The sequence below is a fragment of the Vanessa tameamea genome, chromosome 10 (assembly GCF_037043105.1).
Source record: "Vanessa tameamea isolate UH-Manoa-2023 chromosome 10, ilVanTame1 primary haplotype, whole genome shotgun sequence".
Classification (NCBI taxonomy): Eukaryota; Metazoa; Arthropoda; class Insecta; order Lepidoptera; family Nymphalidae; genus Vanessa; species Vanessa tameamea.
Window position 1 is genome coordinate 9,294,216 of NC_087318.1, and position 17,790 is coordinate 9,312,005.

The 17,790-nt window shown below is 31.6% G+C and overlaps 2 protein-coding genes across 2 annotated transcripts; both read right to left on the minus strand.

Moving 5' to 3' along the window:
* Positions 1–1,175: 1,175 nt before the first annotated feature.
* LOC113392988 (uncharacterized) lies at positions 1,176–11,111 on the minus strand. The gene is made up of 3 exons (XM_026629673.2): positions 10,964–11,111; positions 3,319–3,424; positions 1,176–3,241 (listed from the first exon to the last, which is right to left on the minus strand). Exons 1-3 carry the CDS (start codon positions 10,970–10,972, stop codon positions 1,437–1,439), a joined length of 1,920 nt encoding a protein of 639 aa, XP_026485458.2. The 5' UTR covers positions 10,973–11,111; the 3' UTR covers positions 1,176–1,436.
* A 4,063-nt stretch (positions 11,112–15,174) lies between these two features.
* On the minus strand, positions 15,175–16,467 carry LOC113391973 (coiled-coil domain-containing protein 97). The gene has a single exon (XM_026628140.2). The coding sequence runs from the start codon at positions 16,350–16,352 to the stop codon at positions 15,303–15,305; it is 1,050 nt and encodes a 349-aa protein (XP_026483925.2). The 5' UTR covers positions 16,353–16,467; the 3' UTR covers positions 15,175–15,302.
* Between the last annotated feature and the right edge of the window lie 1,323 nt (positions 16,468–17,790).

Sequence of the window (17,790 nt, forward strand, 5' to 3'; positions counted from 1 at the left end):
AAAGCATTGTAGTATGTCTTATCTTGTAGTTTATAAACGAAACAGTTTATTTAAAATGTTTCAATAAATTAACGCTGATCAATGTAAATTAAATGTTTTTGACAAACTTATAATCACGTATTCATAAGTGAGTTTATTTAACAAAATAATTAGGGTTTGGGGTCTTCGGAGCTCTAAATCTGGCCCTGGGTGCAAGCGCATAGTATGCATTTACAATCTCGTAAAGGGACTACGGAAGTAATGAACTGTTTGTTATTCTTGATTTTCTATGAGCAGTGTGGATTGCAATAAACGTTGACTTTATAGGTTTATAAACAGCTTTCACTTTATCTTAGTTGCCTGTGTCTTTCTACGAAAAGGATGGTAAGAAATGTGTGTGTTAGTGGGCCGCGTCCGCTGCGCCGCATACATCTTTTTTGTAGACACATGTCAATCTAAACCTTATACTTTTATCGAATACTTTTATCGTATTCCAAAACATTATATAATTTTATAATCATATTTTTGAGACTGAAAACTTAATACACAATGTCGACATTGTTTAATTCGATATAAATCCCAATATTTTCCTAAATATAACTCTTTAAATAAATAGTTATTGTTTTTATTTTTAATCTTATTATAACGATAAATGGCGTCGTCTATCGCATCAGAAGTTTCTTTGTTTTCTTTTTCTATATTATTTATTAAATAAATATTTAATTAGAAGCCACCTAATTGTGTTATCTTCATAGCGGTGGGAGTAACTAATAAAAAATTAAAATAAAATTTTCCCGAAAATTGCGTAATTCAAAGAAGAAATTCATAAGTTTGACATAAGAAAATTTTTCGTATGTCAATATAGCTTTGGAGTCTATGTTTCTCATACTAAATCAATGATCATCTGAATATATATTTTACTAAATTCCAATATTCGGTTTATTATTCGGCGTAAATTTTACTAAAAAATAACTCGATAGGACTTTTTGGTAGCGCAAGCTTGCATAAAAAGTTAACTTGCCGATTACCGAACATAAAACGTATACTCAGCATAATCCCGATTTATTCCAAAATATTACGGATTGTTTGAGCTAATTATAACTAAACAGACATAATATAATTATATCATAAATAATTACATCTATTAAAGGAAGATTTCTTTTTTTTTTTAATCAAATTTAAATTTTGCTTCCTTTCATAGGTTTCAGTTACACAATTTCAGAAGTGCAAGCGTATCGTAATGTATTTGAGGTAACTACATTATTTATTAATAATCAGAAGTAATATTTGGCATGACACAATGACACTAAACACTTAGAATTTAGTAATTTTGACCATTAATTGTTTATTTATTCTTCCTTCTTTTCCCCGTTCCTTCCTTCTTTCCTCCCGTTCCTTGTTATGGATGTCATATCAAGATAAGCCCAATTTACTATAATTCGTTATATTTTGTGATATTAGTTTAGCATTTCATTTCTACTGTTAAATAATTTATAAACGACATTTACTAAGTCTTCATCCAAGAAATGCTTCAGACCGATTTCCCTTTTATTTCTCTTTTCTTCTTCTCTTTTACTTGAGTAATTATTTTCATCATTATCTACGATTCCCTTTCTGTATATTTCTATTGGTACGTCACTGCCATCACTCACATCGTATTTTATACCTAAATCCGCTTCCTGAATTTCTATTGAGCCAAATCCAGTATCCACGAGTGACTTTAAATTTTGTGCTCTACTTTCTCTAAGTGTTCGTTTTTCTGAAATCTTTGTGTGTTTTTCTTTAAGGGGATGTAAATGTTTAACTTCATTCGTTTCATTAGGGTTCGGTATTTCATTTTTAGCCGCACCATTATCTGGTTTTGGTTTGGATCCATAAGTTTTAACTTTAGAATGTCCTTGAATAATAAGATACGTAGGTATCGATGGTGTTTCAGTTGTAGATTTTATGTCTTGAGATGTCTTCGAGGTAGTCGTAATTGGTGTAGTGAAACGCATATGCAAATAAGGGTCGTGAGTATGTGTTATCGGTTTTTCATGTAACAGACTGTTTAAAATATGAGAATTTATCTGAAATTGTTGTCTTGAAGGTGGTGTAGAACTTTCAGGAGTTTTTATTGGTGGAGGAGGTTGCATCGTCTGCATTATTTCTAAATTAACAGAATCTTCAATTGGTGGCTTTTTAAAAATATGTATAGAATCTGATGCATGAGCGTACAAATTATCTTCAGGTCTATTAGGATCTGTAATCATAGGCATTGATATCATCGAACCTAACATATCAATTATATTGGGTTTTGGTGCTGATAATGGTGCTGGTGTGGACTGAGAAAAACGGGTCATAACATTTTCAGTAGTAGTTTCAAATTCAAGATTTTGAGTTTCAGTAGATGTTTCTGTCGTGGTTTCTATAGACGACCATGTATCTTGCGTGTTTTCAACTGTTGAGACCGTTACAGGTAACGCTGTTGGTAAAAAAGTAGGCATATCTGAAGGGTGAAATGATGTTTGTGGTGGCGGAGATGCCTCGGACAACATTGGTTTATAATAAGAAAGAGGTTGCTTGGTAAATTCATAGTTATGATTATCTGTGTAAGATATAATGTTATGAGCTTCATTAAAGTCTTCAAAAGGTGTTGTAGGGCCCCATCCTGCGTAGTCGCTACTAACAGTATTGATCGGTAAATTTGTAGTTTTATTATAGTTATTGTACCAGTTTTGTTTTGTTGTAGATGATTGGTAAATAAGATTAGATTCCTGAAGGGCAAACGACGTCAAAATCTCAGGTTTTGGAGTAGATTCTTTGGTCGCTGTAAGTCCATCAAGTAGGATCGGTGGACTCGTAGGTATTGATAATTTTTCTTCAACGTAGAGTGGAGGTTGATGACTAGGAGGTGGAGGAGGTGGTACAAGTATAGTCATCGGGTAATGGTCACTAAATTTGTAAGAGAAGTCTTCGTATTTAGATGGAAATAAAGGTGGTCGTGGAACCCTTCTGATGGGTGGAAGTGGTCTAGACGCAACACTCGGTTTTCGAGAGGAGACACCTAGTACTAAAACTTCAGATTTTCTTTCCGGGTTCTTTTCTGGTTGAGCGTGAACTTCGTCAGCCCAATAATGAACTCTTTCGAGTACAGGAGGCTCATAATCATAAGTAGGATCATTACGTAAAGGATCACCACGTCCTGTCAGTGGTTTCCATTGATCAAAGTCCATACGAGGAGAAAATATCGAAGCGATACCGTTTAAATTGTCTATCGGATCTGTAAACAAATTAGATATTTAACAAATTCGTCAAAATAAATCTAGATATAAAAATATGTAATCGTAATGTACTTACTAGATGTGTTTGTTATATGTTTTGAAAGTTTCCCAACACGGCCAGATTCAGCATTAGCAGCAATTAAGAACCAAATCAAGATCTTCAGCAACATTGTATGAGTTTTCTGAAAATAAAAAATTATATGAGTATAATATATTATGTATGATTAGATGAGAAGACGTTTTTTTGGGTTATGCCAAACCAATATATACAAAACTTGAAAGATATAGCGCATTTTGGTGAAGTTTAAGTTTATAAAATGACTAAATAAGAGCATCTAGAAAATTAAAAATAAAGCACCTAATTAATATATGCTTGTCTCGACTCCATCCGAGCAAAACAATAAATTTATTTATTTCCCGATCGCAGCTCCATCTACCAGGTTAAATCAACCAGAGACATACACACAAAAAAAAACATTGAAATCTGTCGGACCCTTTGGGAGTTCGGCTACATGCAAACGAACAGATTATTTACTTATATACTAAGATAACTAAATTTTATTTATATAAACATATCTAAATAAAAGCAATATATTAAGATTAAATCCGGTACGTTAAAAACATAATCTTATATTATTGTTAAGCTAAAAAATATCACGTACAAATATGTTCTATAGCACATTCGACGGATAGTTTTTTACATGATTTGTTGTTGGAATAATAATATATATAATGCTGCTGTTGTTCAAAAAGAGCTGACTTGATTTTTTTACAGAAAATAAATTACATACAATTTACCAAAATTCTTTGTTGAAAAGATAAATCTGGAGCTGTACCATGTGTCCACACATTCTCTTTAAATTAACTTATTTTATTTACTTCCAAACCATAATTATTCATACTTCTAAATTAATTAGAACATTGGCATTAATTATGAATATCTTAGCATTAATATATAATGTTAGCATTTTGCTGACCATACTGATTACGGATGCAAGTTTTAAGGCCTTACAATAGCTTTTTTAGCCGAAGCGATGGTTTGTTTAGTTAATTTTTATTAAAAAGATTGAAGACCAATGAGTTTATATTTACCAGAATGAGCTATATTTTATACTGTACTTCGTAACAGACAAATGTTAGTTAGCTACATATATTAATGAAACGCAGGTTTTTTTAATTAAAAACAAAATACAGGCAGGTACAAAATTGTGTCTGTTTCATGCAATCAGGGCGATGGTGGATTGACAACAATTTTTTTGGCATGCAACGCGCTCGTTAAAATACCAGGCGGCATGGCAGGAAGAAAGACGGGCTAATTTAATATTATAACCATCCTCCTTGATTATGTATGCGAAATACGTGACCTCGATCACTTATTATGGAAAAATGTATTTACCGTCTATAATGATTAAAAAATTGTGTTAACTACCAGCGGGTCCAACACAAAGGGTGATTTTTTGCATCATTAACCGCCAATTTAGTTGCTTACTAAATATAGCTATTGTTATTTTTTTAATTAATGTAACTTATACAATTAATTATTTAATAACATGGAACACAACTTTAATTATTACATCTTAATCATTATAAGACAACAATAATTATAGATGTATATGTCCGACTGCTGGTTAAAGGCCACATCTTGAGCAGAAGATTTGAAACTTATTCCACGACGCCACTACAATGTGGACTGGTGGAAACAAACGTTGCAAAGTTCCAACCGATACGAGTTTACCTCACAATGTTTACCTGTATAATTGTCACTATTGAGTTCTTAGTCTTGTTTAGTTACTATTAACATTTTGTAGTAACTATTACTGCAGAGTCCTCCGTCATAGGACCTACTCTAACGTTATAGCCTTCTGGCGTACTGACAATTATTATATACACTATAAATCTTATCAGAGACATAGATCAATTTACTATTATACAATTACTACAACTTTTAACGAATATGATATATTCTTAACAACCTCTATCGAATACGTAAAAAACTTCAAGCGTAGATTAAACACATGGAAACGTGGCGCTTGTGCGACATCGAATCCCGTGATCGTCTGTGAAGATCCACGTGTTCTTCTAGGCGATCAATTTGATGCGAGTTGATACAAATGATTAGTAGGATAAAAAACTTTAGAACGGTTAGTATCCGTATACAATGAAATGTACGCACCTCGTTACGTTACCTTATTATGAAATAGGAGTATGCAACCCAGAGGTTGTACGGATAAACTTTAAAAACAATGACTCAATATTTTAACACTGTTAACAACTGTTATAAACTGACACCTCTATCATCAAATCCCAGCATTTAATAGAATCATCGCCTTACAAAGGCTTACAGAAGTTGGTAGAGACTCTCGGCCTTAGGATAGCCTAGATATTCTGATCGGTAGCGCATGTGTCGGATTGCCACCAAATTGAGTTATTAGAAATCAAAAGTGCGTTATACAAACACTTGTGCGTTATAACATCTCCACTTGACTGAGTTAACTCTGTGGCCTGTGGACGAAATCGATCAGGATAGACTTAGTAATATATACTTTCAAAAACGGGTGAATCGTGATTTCTACCCTCGACCAATAAAAGAGCACTACCATGCCGCTTCGTGTTTGAGGTGTACAGTTAGTGAGTTATTTTTTTCAAATAATTTTCGATGCATTTCTTAAGTTAATATTTTTTCATTAAAATTAACGTTCAATATGAATATTACATTTATAAACTTATTACGTGTATGAGTATACGCCTATGTTTTGTGTTATTAATTAGGTAAATAAGTTTGCTAGTGGAAATTACGAGGAATGCGACTGGAACGCAGATTACCAGGATACATTTGACGCGGCCGCAGTGAAAGCCGCGCGTGCACCGCATCACTAACGTTAGGTTACATGACAGGAATAGGGGTATTCGTTTAGCATCTAATTTGTCTTCTACAAATCGTCCTTTCACTCTTTTGTAATGAAGTCTAGCTATTTTAAATAATTTAATGTTCTACACCCAATGAGAATACTATCAATGCGTCTTCATCATTATGTAATAGCAATTATATATATTACATAATATTTATTGTATTCATTTTTAATTAAGAAGAAAATCTCTTTTTTTCTGTTATTGCAACACTAGATCCAATTGTAGATAGTTTGTGTTTATAATTAGTAGAAAATTATTTATTATATATAAACATTTCCCTCCATAATCTATAAATAAGCATAGGCTTAAAAGTGCTTAATATAACTAAGAATTTCTGAAAACAAATACAGAAAAAAAATTGGTATCAAAAACATATTAAAATAAAGTAGATTCAATAAACGTTTGTAATATAAATTTTCAACAAGATATAAATGTATATCTATAATAACATACTTGTTTGCTAATCATTCAGTATACAGTTCCGAATGTGTACATTCTAAAGTACCTAGGTACTTAAGGCTTGTAAGTATAACTAATTGGTCTCGCTAAGTGTTTGCGATTTATTCAACACGTTCATTAAACATTTACACGACCCTGACAGTAACTTTCAATTTCTAATTTCATAAGGAATTGTGGTTAACCCGATCCCCTAGTTTTATTAGCGGACGATTGAGCTGATCATGTGTACTGCTCACGTACTCAGGTGAAAACATTAAGAATGGATGTATCAATTTACCATACAAATGTTAGTATTTCTTGCTAGACGTATCAGTTTCATTCAAGCAATCGAGTTTATTATGACCTGGATTTAATATAATATACTAAACAATAGCTGATATAATTAAAATAAATTAAGAATACTTTGTAATTATATTGCTCGATCGAGTTTTTAAAATGTACACAATCTATACATATAAAAGCGAAATCCCACTCTCTGATTAATCACGAAATCTCAAAAACTATAACACCTACAAAGTTACCTACATTACATACGCTAAGAACAGATATTATGAAACTCCACTTCAAAGGGGGTAAAACGGGGTTTGGAAGTTTATGTTTTATACATTTCGTAAAGGTATTACGTAAAGCTGCGGGTTCAGCTAGTTGTTTTATGTGATTGACGGTTACTATAAACTATTTATAACTTAAACGAAGATCATTCACTTAATTGAAAAGTACCAAAATATAATTATAGATATATAAATATACATACCATGTAATTAAAAAAATATATGGAAACTAAGAAACAAAGATGTAATTACATTCTTGGTGGTAGGACTTTGTGCAAGCTCGTCTGAGTAGATACACACACACACATCAGATATTATAGTTAGTATTAATTTATGGGTATTATTCGTTTATTTTCATGCAGGACAAATAATAATTTAATTGTAATTAATTAAAAAGTGTAGGTAACGGTGAAAAAGACTTAGGTATGACTAGGTTTGTTGCGTGTTCTCCTCCGGTCCGGTTTTTGTTTTATTTTTGGTAGTTTTAAATTTCAATAGTGCTGATAAGAACTTTGTTACTTGAATAAAGAATATTTTACACACTCACGTACACTTGAATTTTTAGACTAAAAAGTAGGCAGGCAGGCCCAGGTTTACAGATCTGGCTGTTCTGGGGCAACAAAAGAGTGGAGGCCCCTTATTATTATTTTACTAACTAAGCTATTCCTCAAAGTCCGTATTATAAATAGCTTTAAAAATATATATATTAACGTTTAATATATCGCATCCTTACTTATGTAGATATTGGGAATAAGAGTAAGTAAATTGTGGTTTCGATACGATTTTAAATCCCATGAAATACGGAACCCCGATTCGACCAACGAACCTCTTGTTTGTGTACCAGTCTGTCGTTTATTTCCTCCGAATCTACTGTTATTTGACAATTAAACAGAGTAAATCAAAGGCACAACAAATAAGTAACAAAAATAAAAGTTTTTTTTTTTTGTTTAGGTGCCATAATATGCAAGAGCTTGTTATGAGAAATACAATTCTTAAATAATATATACGAAACGAAACTACAAAAAAATGCCTTTATTCATTGTTTGCAGGAAAACCTATTTTAAAATCGTGAGTGTATAGATTGCTACGGAAAACTGAATAAAGGTGCGCAAATCGCAACACGACTTCGATACGCAGTTCGTATGTTATCTAAAACGTGCATAACCTGTACATGTTTATCAATAACAATTTGGTAATGTTTATCTTCCTCAGATCCACCCAATCTTAAAAAGTTATCGTCACAAATACACGGTATGTCAACGAAATACTTCGTCAGATCCACCAATAATATGAACTTACCTATTGTCTATCACTAAAGATTTTTTTATAAATAATTGAATGCTCATATAACGAAAATTCCAATTAAGGTTAAAATCTCGATTCTTTGAAGACTATCTGTCTGACAGAGTATAACTGGTTTCGTACGTAATAAATTAATTATCCACTCAATTCCACAAAAGCTTACACCGATATATTTTTTGTGAAAGTTTTGAGTCATCTATTTATTGATTTTTAAATTGATACGTACGTATACGCTATAGTGAGGGTTACCTCTGAGAGGAGCGTGGGAACCATTCTTCAGACGGACTGGCGCCACAGGCGATTTGACACCCACGCTCGTTCTCGCTGACGACGTAAGGTAGCGAGGATGATTAAATTGAACTTATTAAAATAAAAATGTAAATTTACTCTGTAAATTTGCTTATATGACTTAAGTTTTGTAAACTGTAGTAAGTCAATGTAGTTTTAATACCTACGTAGAAAATAGACTACCTGAAATGCCTTACTTAGATAAAAATATCTAAATTAGACACCGGAAAGAGCATCCTAATTTATTTATATTAGTTCTTTGTTTGCACTAGAACTGTTCGTGTGGGTGAAGGAAAAAATATTAACACTTTCACATGTTTTATGTGTCGATGACCAGTCGCACTCCCAAGGTAAAGATATGCCCACGCGACAATGTCTGTTGCGCCGACACCATTATTTATACGATTTCCCTAGATCTTATAATCATGTCGTCACAACAATATATTGTTTAGAATTAGATGAATGATTTTACAAAGTATGCATAGTAATATATTTTACCAATTACGAGCTTATTTGAAATAGAGATAAAAGTTAAAGTTTATGCTATTTATTTTTCTAATTGGAAAGTTAGTACTAACATGTATTACGTTACACTGCCTACTCTTATTTCGAATGTAATCTACATACGACGCGGTAATTATGATATATGCAAGCGTGAACATAATAGTTATTTCATTTTACTAACGTACCTATTATTTTTAGTAAACGATGACGATTCACTAGATCTCGTAGAAAGCGCCAAAAAGTGAAGATTTTAATTGAATTGAGACATGTCGTGCACGAGCGTTTGCAATTGATATTACAAAATGCCTAATGAATTTGGGAACCTTTTTCTCCATTTATTATATAGAAAAGTATTCACTAAAATACAATGTATGCTTAGGTACTGGACCTTTAATGATATGATTATGTTATAATAAATTATTATGAGGCCAACCTATTACCGGAGAGTAAGGTATTAACAATCAAACACGTTGTACAAAATTAGGATTATCAAATTTTAAATAATTAATCACATTATATAAAAGTAATGTACCTAAGATATAATAGAATATATATGTATACACAGCCAGTGTTGTAATTACTATATTTTAACATCAATATAGTCAATTATAAGATTGTATGTATCAAATATTTATTTAAAATTAGCGTCAAAATATTTACCATTTAACATTGTAACAGATAAAACTACGTTTGAAGAAATATAAACCGGAAATAACAATTCACAGAACTTTTGCTCAACTAAAACATTCACCAAAAGTCGAGTTCAAATTATAACAAAACCGATAAACTGATAGTGGAGCTTGCGTCACGAGGAATGCTTACTATGTACAAAAATATTAATAAATTATTATGAATACACAAATGCACTACACCTCGAAAAGACACTAGAAAAAACTGTTTTACCGCTCATCCAGATCTCATATCGATGTCGTTTTTAGTTCGAAATTCGAAACGAATCGAACACAAAATTTACACCATTAGAGTCCTTTTTTTACTTGTAGGCACGCATCCTTGAGCATTAAGGCTAAACTTGAGCAGGATTTATAATATTCTTCACTTTTCGAAATAGCTAACGTTAAATACTATTTAAAATAACATAATATTTTGCTCTTTATATTAATATAATATTTGATATAAAGTTGAGAGAGATAGCATTAAATATACATTCCTACTTTCCAATGATCGACACACTATAAAAACTAACATGACTACTGCAAATTTTTACTGTAATTAAGCGACTAATTTGTCGAATTTAAGTAATGAATAAAAAATATTTAAATATTGTTATATTACGTCCAATTTTTTATTGACTAAATAACTATTAAAAGTACACAATTATTTAATATAAGTATTAACATTTGTGTTACCTTAACTACAAGTTCTAATATTAAAAAATATATTTAATAATCTTTTTAATAGATATTGCATAATTTTTTAACCTGAATTGTAGACTTTGATAAGTTATAATTGAATGCTTTTATTAAATATTTCGTAGTTTTGCCAAAAATAAATAATAAAGCTTTGTAAATATTTCTTATGAAAAAGCGAATGACTGCTTATATATTTTTTATAAAATAAAATATAAGTATGTATCTATTATATATCTGTAAATATCACAATTTTATCAATACTTATTAACTATTGTGTAAAATAATAATATAGCTTTTACAAGTAAATACATCTTCGAAATAAAATAATATATCTTACCACAAACATTTTGAAGGTAAACCATGTGCACCACTTGTTTTATGAAACACTGATCAAGGTTTAAAGGATGTCACAACACATAGAGCTCGAGTCGCGTTTTCCGTACGGCGTCTGCTACGCGTCTGCCGGCGATCATAAAGCACGGCAAGGGACGAAAGGCGCAAGGTCTCGCCATAGCCCACAATACTATTGTCAAGACCCCGAGCCTGTAGTGTATAAAAACAGCTTTCTCAGTAGTACCTACATGATGTTAGTATTATATGTGAAGAATTTAATTTTGTAGTTAGTTTCATTATGAAAAGGTACATTTATTAGAGTCTTTGTTTGGTTTTTAGACCCACATTTTTAATCGATTAAGTATAATAATATTATATAAAACTACTATAAATTAGAACTTTATTTTATATATATTTTAAAGAGATTTTTTTAGAATCGTTATGCTTTTTTAGTTTCACTTTTACCGTGAGTGCATACACTTTTTATTTTTATATAGAAATACATTAAGTACACTCTCAAAACCTTATACGCACGCAAGACCATAACCAGGAACTTTCTTATGATAAATATGATGTAAGAGAAATGATATTGGTATACCATACCACCGTAATCGTGCTAATGGTGTAATGATCCATACCGATATTCATCATTGCATAAAATATCGATGAGCGCATTTATTATGTGCTATGTTATGTAATAATCTATTGTTTATTATTAAATTATTATTTACAAGAAATAACCGAGGCAGTATGTAATACGTATAACTAACCAATCATAAACTAATAGTAATCATGCACTATAATTTTGTCTTTATTGGTTTTTATTAGTTGTCAGGCCAAGTCATTTTCAAATTATATTGTATAATCTACATCAGAATGTTAGGTTTATATCCAATTAGTAAAATTATCTATGTCTTCATATCATTTTCAATTGTCTATGTCTTTGATTAGATAGACGAAACTAATTTTCCGATGGAACTGCAAATCTGATACGACTGGAAAGAGTTCAGGCGCAGGCCTTACGTGCTTTCCAAAGCACGGGAGAGTACCCACTTCTAACTTCTGGGCTAGAATTATTTTTGGTTGTACCTATAATCTCGGGATCTTTGGCCTTATATGTATCCACTAGATCAACGAGTCAGTGTTAATTGAGTAATTAATACAGTGAATATAAACAACTTGTATAAAAAACCATTATTTGAAAATATTTATAATAAAACGAGGTGTTGCCTTTAGCTTTGCTCGCGTGGAAATTGATTATATAATCTACAGAATAATTTAAAATATTAATAAATTATTATTAATTTAAGACCTCTTTGTATACCACATTTGTGGTTCGACTTTCGTGGGCTAGATCCACCAGACTGCTCGTAGAGCTCGTTCTTAAACAGGCTATTTAAAACTGTCCATGCGAAAAAAAGTCTTCTCTTAGGTCTACACCGGCCATTTTAAATATTTGAACTTTTGCTTTATTAATTGTCATGACGAAGCAGAGTTTAAGCGCGAACTGTACGTCTTGAACTTAAAGGGATATTCTGATGGTATCAAAGATATTCTTTTAGGTCTTAAATTCCTCAGTAACATTTTTCTAACTTAAAAAATGACGGAATTCCATACAAATTTTCAACCCTTATTTCACACCCTTATAGGAAGAATATCCAGAAACGCTTAAATATGTCTCTCCCCATTTTTAATGAGTATCCCAAAAATAAAGTTTCATGTTTCTAACTTAAAAAATCACGGACTGCTATACAAACTATCAACCCCTATTTCTTATATAAATTTTTGTTATAGCTTCTATGAGGTTTATCGGCATTATATATAGACTATCATTTGCGCGGGATTGCGCATGTTCTTAATGTATACCAATTTTTATAACGATCGGTTCAACTGCTCTTGAGTTATAGCGGGACATACAGAGACGGAATAGATATAAAACGAATACTTATGATGAAATTCGACAAATAAATTGAGTGTACAGTGAGTCTGTACTCTACAGATTTATATAGGAGTATAGATATAGATAAAAAAAAAACTCCATAATAAAATTTGATAACTAATAAACCAACAATTTATATATTTAGTTTTCAGGCATGTTTTCACGCAGCTTTTCGAAGCATTCAAAATGTGGAAACACAAGCGGACGCTGCGAATAACTTAGAAATATCAAGTTCGTAAGCTCGCAAGTGGCAGGGCATTGGAAATTGAGAGAAAAGTGGAATATTTCACCCTCATATCGTGTGACCTATTTATTTCATAAGTATTCGCTGACCGCTGTATACTTCACACTGTGATTCACTCGTGGGTTGTCGGATCTCACCTAAAAAAGTCCTACGTTTTATGTGCTAGCTTCGTATATACTATACGGACAGCAACATGCTTTCTATTGCTTGCACTACTATATGATTCGGGTGGAACATAATACTACTGCACCTTCCTCTAGGTTCTCCTACCGTTTGGCTCTAGCTAAGAGTTTGCCACAGTCGTAGCAGGCATATGGAACGATAATTTTGCAAGCCTGTCCCCCTTTTTGAAAGTATCAAATATCTTATAATATAGGTAAGCTAGCTACCAGATCATAAATGAGCCGATAATGACAATTAGAGATTTCACCTTCTTAGAATTTTATGATAATGGAACAATCATCAAATTCTTTTTTATTATATGGAACTCAAATAATTACAAATTAACAACCCAACTTTAGAGATCGCTGGTTGAGAATAACAAAATACTAAGTTCAGATCCCCGTAATGGTTAACTCTGATAGATGATATTCAAAGAATAAGTAGACGTACCTACTTAATCAAAGTCAATAATAAATAATTATAGTGAAGTAACAGCAAGATCGGTCGTTACGTAGTTGTCAATCAGGAAAACATTTTTAGTAGTAAATTATATTATCAAATCGCGTATTCATTAATAGTACATATGAATTGTATATAAAAGTCAATAAAACCTATTTTTCGACTTATCTAAAACAGAAACGTAACAATATGTATAAAATTCTTGCATGAAAGGCTTAAAAAACAGGAAAATTACACTGTAATTATGTACACAAACTAAAAAATGACAATTGCAAATACTTCCACGAAGTTTTTTATAAATCATCGTTTGCAATTAGAGATGGTAAAATTATTTTTTTAATCATTCATATTTTTTAATTAAAACGCGCTTAGTATTCAGCAGTATCCTTAAATATATATATATATATTATAATCATGAAAAGATTAAACATGATGCCGATATATTAAAAATGAATCTAAAATACGAATATACTACAAAAACCGACCTAGCCTACAATATCGGTAACAATCGATACCAGCGAAACCATTCTGAATCTACAAATCAGATGCCGGTAGAAATTAACTTTCTCATTCTCATAAATTAAAATGAGTTAAGTTAATAACGCGTTTGTTTAAAGTAAAGTTTAGTAATAAAAATAATTATATAAAAACAAAAAGAAATCACAGTAAATAACTTGTGTCGATAATATAAAACTTCTCTGTATAGATTTTATCTTTTGTTGAAATCTTTAAACACGAAAATAAAAGAGATTTAAGGGCGACCAATAGTTTTGTATTCAGTCTAAAATAACTGATTCATGAATATTGTATCCTCACAGAAATTGTCACATGAAATCTTTTTTATACCACACCATAAACCTGGTTATTAATGTTGATGAGTTTTTGATATAAATATTGTGGAGACTGGACAGGAATATATAAGTAGATGGAATTTAGAAAGATTTTTTTAAAAACCTCTGTTATAGTCATTATTACTAAACTAAAACATCAGGGTTTTATTGGTTGCACATCAGGGTATTCTTGTCCGGAGTTTTGTCATTTCAATATACATATTACATTTTGCAAATGACTTGAAAATGGTTAGGGTTATTACCAATGTCAGACTCTATTTTATTCCAAGTAAATTTTAGTAGAATTTATAATCCCAACTTTAAGATTATCCCAAGATTATTATTTTCTTTTAATTGATTTAAAAGTTATATTTAATATTTAACTCTGATATTTCTGGTCAGAAGAGTTTGAAAATAAATACTTATGCAAGAAACATTAAGGTTTTCAAATAAAAAAAAACATTAATATATGTTGAACCCTAATAACAGTTCCCACAGCTAGAATATTTTTTTTTAGGTCATTGCATTTTGAATAAAAAATATATTATAGAAGTAAACGAATCAATGAATATACCTTGTATTACTTTTAGTATAGTATATTTTGACTTGTTCACTATTTGACACTATTTCTTAAAAAATAAACATAAAACAAAAAGATTATGTATATTCCAAATTACCTATAGAGAAAATTCAAACAAAATTGAACTTTTTAAAGTTTATATGAAATATGTTGCATATACACATCCAAGGGATCTGTATTACTGTCACTAGATTCAACTGATTTCTTTCTTCCATATTCTTCAATAAGTGTCATATGTTCTTCTAATGTTCTTGCATCATTTTCCTCAGAATCAAAATATTTATCTTCTGCATCTTGCGAAATTTGCTGTAAATCATCATATTCCTCGTCATTATCAACAGAGTTATAATCGAAATTGATGTCTCTGCCTTCAATAAAACTAGTATACATTTCATGTATAAATTCTTCTCTCAAAAGGTTTCTTTCATTTGCATTTATCATTGTTGGTTTTCGTTTATCAGGTACATGGGGAACTTCAGTATCTGGGACATCAAAACTCCCCCACTGTTTTTCTTTGCATGCCCCATTCCTCTTACTATTACTTTGAGGGGATATGCCTCCAGATGAGTCCTCTACTGTGTCTTCAGATGAGCCTCCATCCTCATTTAGCATCTGTTCATACTTAGTCTGCCTCATTTCATTTCTTTCAACTGTGTCTAGAATCATACTTAACAAAGTAAGATTCTCTGGGCCAACAGCATCTCTCTCTCTTATTTCATCGTCAGTTAAGTACTGTCCTATTAATTGGTCATATAAGAGAGGATTACGATACATCATTTGTTTTTCAGTAAAATAATCTGTATCCTCTTGTAATTTTTGCATGGCCTTGTATCGTCTATTTCTGACTCTCTTGTTTCTAGATTCATTTGAATGATATAATTTTAATTCAGCTAAACATTTTTGATAACTTTTATTATCCAGGTGCTGTTTTTCAAAATATTGTAAATGATTTGCACAGAGATATTTGCCGAATTGCAACAGAAATTTAGTCGGCGATTGCTTATAAAATTCGCATGCATATTGAATTTTATCATTATTTCGTACTTCGGGATTATTAACGCTAGCGTTTTTAAAAAAAACATTTGCGCATCTTACCAAATAATCAATAATATCTACGATAGGATCAACTTCATTGTTACTTTCCTCCTTCAGGCCAGAAGAAACAGACGATTCTTCCATATTTGATCTTATTTAAAAGAGTAAATAAAAATTCCGTTAAATTAGATAAATAGACAAAAACATTTATTATTTAATAAATTGTTAGTTTCAAGTACTAATTTATAATATTATTGCTCATAGCATTAACAATCAAAACAAATTTGACAGATGACAGTTGATGTCAAAATAATTTAATATATTTTTAATTTCTGTACCTTAAGGGGTAATAAAAATTAAAATATATAAATGCGTCTTTCTATTGGCATCAAATAGAGAATAATAATAATGAACTTTTTTAAACTCACTAATATATTTTTCCTGACCTTTAAGAAATGTGTACACTCTTTTCTCTAAGGTTCCTAAAATTTTATCTTATTACCTATAATTATATATATTATATAAGTCTTATTGGTTCGGAAAAATCATTGGACTAGGTTTAACCGGCACTAGTCCGAGACTTTGTTTATTAAAGATTCGATTCAGACAGAAGTTTGTTTCGACTTTTGTCAACGTATTCCCGAGAAATATTACCCCGACTGATGTATAAGGTGTCTACGGTACTATTGTCTGTATAGCAGTGAATGTTGTTGATTTGAAACAAGTTATTGATATGCAGAAGAAACAGAGTAAGTAATAATACGCAGCCTTGTTGAACACCAGAATTGACGAAACCTCACAATCGGGTGCATCAAAACAGTCTTCCAGAAGTTGGGGACGACGATTAGTGCGTAGAATTGCCAGAAAAGATGCGTTAAAACTGGTGCCAATTCGGGAGCTCATGTCCGTAGCACGATCAGAGGGATGCCATCGGGTCTATTCGACTGATGAATATCCAGGAATCTAGGAAAGAAGTGCTTTACGAACAGCACCTTGATTTAACCTCTGGCATTGTCATATCACATCGCGGGATTTTTGGTGGTGACTTTCCTCGCCTATTCAGAGTGAGTTAGACGCGAAAAATAACCTAAAAGATCAGCTTTTTTCTTCGTGGTATAGGCCAATGACTCACCATCCCTGTGTAGAGATGGAAAAGAAGGCTAACTGGAATTCCCAAAGACACTCTTAGCGAGAGACTAGAATGCACATGTTCCTGAAAGGAGGCGTCTCCCGCCAATTCTGCCAAAGTGATCCGACTTCGCCTTAGCAAGGACGGTTTTGAAGGACCTAGCCTGCCTGAGTTATATTCCTTTCTGATTACGCTGCTATTTACATCACGAGACGTTGATGGGATAGCCTGGACTTGGTAGCGTTAACGCTTTCGGCTTCATTGTAGAAAGGACCAAACCAAGGCTGGGACTTATAGAATATGAAATGAATAGTTCTGTACCCTGAAGCACCACATTGGCGACAGAATCAGTAACAACTTTCGGATCATCCAGTGAAAAACAAATCTGCTCACCATCTGTTGACTTAAAAGTATACAAAGAATAAAAAGGTACAATGTATGCATTTATTTAAA

Excerpts from the sequence above, each read along its gene's own strand:
- LOC113391973 (XM_026628140.2), bottom strand. The coding sequence starts at position 16,352 with ATGGAAGAATCGTCTGTTTCTTCTGGCCTGAAGGAGGAAAGTAACAAT.
- LOC113392988 (XM_026629673.2), bottom strand. Across the intron at positions 3,242-3,318 it reads ACATATAACAAACACATCTA|ATCCGATAGACAATTTAAAC; the intron begins GTAAGTACATTA and ends ATTTGTTTACAG.